Raw genomic sequence first — 6527 nt, 5'->3', positions numbered from 1 at the left:
CAGGATCAAAGCCTGAGCTGACAGAGAAAGTTGATGATCAGCATCATGGTACCAACAAAGCCTGGTTGGATTTGTTTGGTTGTCAACTCGAAACTAATCCTGTAATCCTGAGTTTGTTCAACTACCATCATGGTACATGCCCCAGGGTGAATCGTGTGAAAAACATACAGGAATCTTCTGATTTCTATCTTCTGATTTCTGCACATGCTTCTCCAAAACACCCTTTCTCCTGTCTTAGAAAGTAACATTCTCAAGTAATTTAAAAATTAATGGTCATTTGTTTTTGTTTTTTAATTGCTCTTTTAGGAGAAACTTCATCTTTTGAGTTGATCTGAAACACATTTGAAACTGATGGAACCTTGTTCACTTTAATGATGTTAATGATGATAATGTTTTTTTGTTCCGTCTCTTGTAGCAGCTGGTTACAGCAGACTTATATTGAAGATACTGCTTGATGCATTATCACATTTGGTGCGGACGCAGTGTTGCTGGATCTGAAGGTGAACTGCTTACTCCGATTTTAGACATTTGTTTTTTGTATGATTGCGTAGAGAATGCAACCAAGTGAATCTTTCTCCACACTGAAGGCAGTGATACGGCTTCTCTCCAGTGTGGATTTTCATGTGACTCTTACAGTGTCCTTTTCGTGCGAAACTCTTCCCACACTGATCACATGTGAAAGGTTTCTCTCCAGTGTGGATCCTCTCGTGTGTTTTCAGGTGTTCTGACTGACGGAATCTCTTGTCGCAGTGTGAACACTTGTAAGGTTTTTCTCCAGTGTGGATCCTCTGGTGCTGCTTCAGTTCAGCATCCTCAAAAAAGGTCTTCCCACAATCAAAGCACATATAATTCTTCACACCACTGTGTCTTTTCTGGTGTAGTTTTAAAGCACTCGGCTTACAAAAACTCTTTCCACACAAAGAACACACATGAGGCTTCTCCTTTGTGTGAACTTTCAAGTGGCTCTTCAGGTTTTTTGGACTAACAAAGTTTTTACCACACCGATCACAGATAAATGGTCTTTCTCCAGAATGAGAACGCTGATGTAATTTAAAAGTGCATGCTCTTCTAAAACTCTTCCCGCACTGATCACATGTGTGTGGTTTCTCTCCAGTGTGGATCTTCATGTGTGCATTAAGGTGTCCCTTTTGTGCGAAACTCTTCCCACACTGATCACATGTGTACGGCTTTTCTCCAGTGTGAGTTCTCTGGTGCCGTTTCAGTTCAGCATCCTCAAAAAAGGTCTTCCCACAATCAAAGCACACATGATTCTTCACACCACTGTGTCTTTTCTGGTGTATTTTTAAAGTAGCCAGCTCACTAAAACTCTTTCCACACAAAGAACACACATGAGGCTTCTTCTTTGTGTGAACTTTCAAGTGGCTCTTCAGGTTTTTTGGACTAACAAAGTTTTTACCACACCGATCACAGATAAATGGTCTTTCTCCAGAATGAGAACGCTGATGTAATTTAAAAGTGCATGCTCTTCTAAAACTCTTCCCGCACTGATCACATGTGTGTGGCTTCTCTCCAGTGTGGATCTTCATGTGTACATCAAGGTGTCCTTTTCGTGCGAAACTCTTCCCACACTGATCACATGTGTACGGCTTTTCTCCCGTGTGGATTTTCATGTGTTCCTTAAGGCCTGCTTTCTTTGTGAAACTCTTCCCACACTGATCACATGTGTGCAGATTCTCTCCAGTGTGGATTTTCATGTGAAGTTCAAAACTTTGTTTGTATGGGAAACTCTTTCTACACTGAGGGCAGGTAAAATATTTTTTGGCTCTTTTTTTCAATAAAAAATTACTTTTACTCCACGAGCAACTCAAAGATTTTCTTCCAGTTTTGAAATCATGATGTTTCTCTTCCGCTTCACTCAGTTCTTCACTCTCCTCGTTCTCTTCAATCAGGTCTAAGATGAAAGAAAGAAAGGTTTCATTTTCTGGAAATCATAAAACATGTATCCTGATGTACTGTAATAGCAGACAGCAGAAAACTAAATATTACACAACTATTATTTTGAAGCATTTGTATTAGAGATTGACCGTTAATTTAATTTACCTATATTTTTTTCTGATATTTAAGCATTTGATCTGATTTTTTTCTTTAAATCAGATATCCATCCAGTTTCCAAACTGTTTGTCCTATGTAGGGTCTCAGGCGGCAAACAGGGAAAATCCTTTGATAGATTCACACAGTATTCACAGGTAAAGTAACTTTCTTTGCTTTAATTACTAAAAATTTTGCTGTCAGCATGTATTTCATAATCTAGATTATGATTATGAAAATTATACAAATAAAAAAACATTATTAATAATTATAACATGCAATTCGAGATGGACACTAATGCAATTATTAATGGGTAGGTTAAGGTTATAGGTTATTATGGGTAGGTGATATACTTGTAGACAGGTAAACCAGTTGCAGTGAAAGTTGATCTATTTCATGTGTTTTTAAGCCTTGCCAGTTCAAACTTTCTAACGATTTAAACCGTTCAACTTATTATTCATGCCATTAAGACAAATTTTTTAATAGTTTATAAAAATCTGAATTGGATTTTTCGGTACAATTCAGTTAAACGGACTGAATTGTACACTGCATGGGTGGGAAGAAGATAATATGTTGATTAATGTGAGGGGAGGAGAGCATAGTTACAACCCGAACTAAATACAATATCTAATTGGTCAGAACCCCTTTGAGGTTTGGTCAGACAACAAGAGTTTAAAACTTGACGACACAAACAAATCATCAGAGTTTTGTCTGATCTACCAGCAAGAAGAAACAAGCAGCTATCCCGTCTAGTCTCACTTCTTTTTTTGCACCACTCCATGCATTCAGGAAATCCCCCCAAAATCCGAGATGGGTCTGTCTGCGGACTGCAAGAGAGGGGCGTAACAGGAAGTGGGCGTAACTTGAAGTTGTCCAAATCACACAGAACCACGCGATATGTCAAACTCAAAACGAGATGTTGTCGCTGTCGGCAATATGCCAGCTCGTATAGAGTCAACGGTAATAATAGTTTCCAGAGGTATAACCGTGTAAATCGAAGTGTATAAGTAATATTGCTGCCTTTAACATTGCAGCAAGGGCAGAGCAAACCGTTTGGAACTTTGAGCTTGTCAATCTGTCTCGCTGAGTGTCACACAGATGCCGTCATTCTACAGAAACGTCCACTTCTATGGCAAGATGTCTTAAAATGTATATATTTTTCTAACGTTTAAACGACCATACACCATTTTTTGTCACTGGTGTTACCTTACTTATTTGGCAATATTAACGTTTTTTTATTTTTTCAGTGATTTTAAAAAGTGAATCAAGTTTTAAAAAATTATATTTCATTTATAATTGCTTTTTGAACTTTCTTATTCACAAAATATAAAGCAGAACGACTGTTAATATTAAAATAGACCACGGCCATTGTATTACATTTATGCATTTGGCAGACGAAAAGTGTGCTTGAATGAGGTTAGTTCATTTGCGCAACCATGTATTTGCTATAATGATGAACATATATGAACACCAGTTAAAATCAAGTAATGATGCAATGCAATCCTTTAAATCTTAATTTTTGAGCGTAGCAGAATTAAATGGATGTAAAATTAAAAATAATTGTACAATATGTAATTTTACAAATAACATTGTTTTGTTTTCAAATGTAAAGAAACTGTAACCCTAAAGTGTCTTTTAAGTGTAATATTTATGTAAAGGCTAGGGACAGAAAAATTGATATTTCCATAGAATGACCCAGTAGATCGCCCTGGAGTGGTCGCTTTCCATTTAATATTATATTATAATAATTATAATGTAAATGCATGGGTAAGATGTCACCTAATAGATGTAGCCTACATGCATAGAGGTCGCCTAATTTATTGTTTTCTATATCAGTTTACAACTGTTTCCTCTTTATTTTTTGTGCAGCTGTGGTGCTTTTGAGGTGACAATTCTTAATTTGCCCTTTAACCCTCATTGTGTTGCCTTTCAATTAAAATATTTTGTTATGGGTGTGCAGTGTGCTTGTTGTTCATTTGTCTCAAAAGTATCATAAGATTTGTTTGTCAGCAGCGCATTTAGCTGTTCATTAGTGCTGTTGATATCAGTCAACATTTTGAATCATCTGCAAATCAGGAATACAATAAGACATCAAAAGATGTTTAAAATTATTTATTTAAAAAAAGAAAAGGAAAAAAAAATTAGAGTTTCCAATTCCAAAACAATATATTAGAGCTTGCTCCACACTTTAGTTGAGGTGGGAAGAATAATTGATAGAACGATTGCAATATTGTTTTCTTGCAATACATTATCAGTATCTGGCACTAATGCAGATTACAGCTTGCTTTACTGTATACCAAAACAAGTATTTCGGATCTTGAACAGCTAAGAGTCAGTTTAATCAACTCTACGCGAGAGCGATTCAAAAGCATACGGAACTGTCTGTTCTCAAATCGCTCTCGCGGTACTTTGATATCCGACCGGTCTGTGCAGCGCTGCTTTAAGGCCCTGTCCCAAATGGCACACTCCGGACTTGTGGACTTCCTCAGAGTCCACACTTTGCTGACGTCATGTAGTGCAGACCTAAAGGGCCCTTGGCGCGAGTCCACGAGGGCGCATTGAGAGGTATTTTTGGGACAGACTCGATCGTCACGCCGGAAATAGGAAGACGGTCCGGTTGTTGTTTAAATATTATATTTCTACATTTATTTATGACTCAGTAAAGCCCTGCCATTCGGTTCTATTTATTTAATGAATCATAATGCGATCGTAGCCTATTATTCAGCAAGCTATTTATGTTTATAAAATATAAATATATATTTATATTTATGTTTGAGATATCAACCACTGGTTGATGACCATAATGTTTGTATAAACTGTAGGTAATAACTGGTAAAATGTACACATAGGTCATAAAAACCATAATGATATTTACACTTAAATATTTTCTTCTCATCCATGTTAACGTGAGCGAAAGCTCCTCCCATTCGTTGTCTGATTGGCCTTTCGCAAATTCGCAAGGATTCCTGGGTAGTTAAAGTGCGTGAAGCCTGCATCTATGCGGGCTTCGCGGAAGACCGCTTCAAGGGTACAAAGGGGGCGCTGCTGAGCACACTTCAGAGCGTTAAAGTGATGAATGGGACGGCCTACGGACTCGTAGACTCAGCGAGCACGCGCAATTTAAGTCCACGAGACCGAAAGTCCACATCAAGTGCGCCATTTGGGACAGGGCCTCAGTGGAAAAAACAGTGAGCAACTTGAAGTGGACGTAACTTGAATGGACGTAACTTAAATTGACGTAACTTGAAGGGGCGTAACTTGAAGTGGGGCGTAACTTGAAGTGGGGCGTGACTTGAAGGGGCGTAACTTGAAGTCTGGCAGGATGCAGATAGATACTATTGCAAAATCCAGTAAAAAACAAACAAAAAACTCTGCTTTAAAGAGTTGAGTTTCAGGCTCCATTTTGTTCCCAGTTCATGGAACGTGTCCCATATATTGTTTGCTACTTTAACTGTGTTATTTCACAGCTCTTATGATTGTTCTAAGTACAACAAAAACACATTCACCATTACCACTGATGAACTGATGAAGTTTATAACTTTAATGACCTTCAGCATCATTAATGAAGAATCAAGTATAAACACCAACCTTGTTCTTCAGCATCTTCAGGTTCCATTCTACAGGATTCTGGATCACTCATGTTCTCGCTGTTCAACTCTAGGCTTGTTTGAGATGAGCAAAATCTGCGCAGAACCGATCACCGGTGATCAGCGCGAGATGCATGCCGGTTAGAAATGTGTCCGACTGCGTTCCGCCTGGCTCTGATGTCATGCAGACGTATGTCAAAAATCTCTCGCGAGCGCAAGGCACACCTGTCGGATTCTGCAGTTGCGCGCAGTTCAGTTGCTCTCCACCGACTGCGCGGATCAAAAGCATGATGGGAAACGACTTGCTGACGACACAGCTTAATGCTCATTGGTTTAAACAACCATGTTCTCTTTTAAAATGTTTGATATTAAAACTCTGATATCATGTTTTATGTGTATAAATGATCTGTGAATATTCCCAAACTCTCTGACAGTGCGATCTCTATATGGATTATGTGATTATGTAATTAAAATATATATAGGCTATATATATATATAAACACATGTATTAAAGAAAAAAAAAGATTGATAAACACGTATTTGGAATGGGATTATATAGCCTAACAAGTGATTTGGGTGTCTTGTTCATTATATTTATTTTCATATTTAAGCAACAGAACTCAAATAACATCCAGTTTATTAGCAACACTGTGCACGAGCGTGAATCCCGTGAATCCCGCGATATCCATCTTTGATCTCACAGGTGTCAGATCCACTGTGAGAAGAGAGAACTGTCCGTCTTGCCTGCACTTTTTTCACTCCTCCCCTCACTGCAGCCGCCTACTCTCGACTACACTTCAGGCGAGGCAAGGCGCATCTCAAACAAGCCTTCTGTCTTCAACATATGCTTCTGCGTCAACTCCACGCCGTAGCTACGCCGTCAGGCCAACA

At 38.5% G+C, this 6527-nt stretch overlaps 1 protein-coding gene across 1 annotated transcript; it reads right to left on the bottom strand.

Annotated features, from left to right (window-relative positions):
- Positions 1-292: 292 nt before the first annotated feature.
- Positions 293-6513, bottom strand: LOC306988395 (uncharacterized protein). The gene is made up of 3 exons (XM_079593355.1): positions 6470-6513; positions 5638-5708; positions 293-1912 (listed from the first exon to the last, which is right to left on the bottom strand). Exons 1-3 carry the CDS (start codon positions 6478-6480, stop codon positions 510-512), a joined length of 1485 nt encoding a protein of 494 aa, XP_079449481.1. The 5' UTR covers positions 6481-6513; the 3' UTR covers positions 293-509.
- Between the last annotated feature and the right edge of the window lie 14 nt (positions 6514-6527).

Source organism: Phoxinus phoxinus (assembly GCF_949152265.1).
Source record: "Phoxinus phoxinus genome assembly, chromosome: 20".
NCBI classification, from domain to species: Eukaryota; Metazoa; Chordata; class Actinopteri; order Cypriniformes; family Leuciscidae; genus Phoxinus; species Phoxinus phoxinus.
This window is presented reverse-complemented; position numbering and strand designations above follow the sequence as displayed.

Coding starts and splice junctions, on each gene's coding strand:
- LOC306988395 (XM_079593355.1), bottom strand. Junction 1,913..5,637: donor TGAAGATGCTGAAGAACAAG/GTTGGTGTTTAT, acceptor CTTTCATCTTAG/ACCTGATTGAAGAGAACGAG.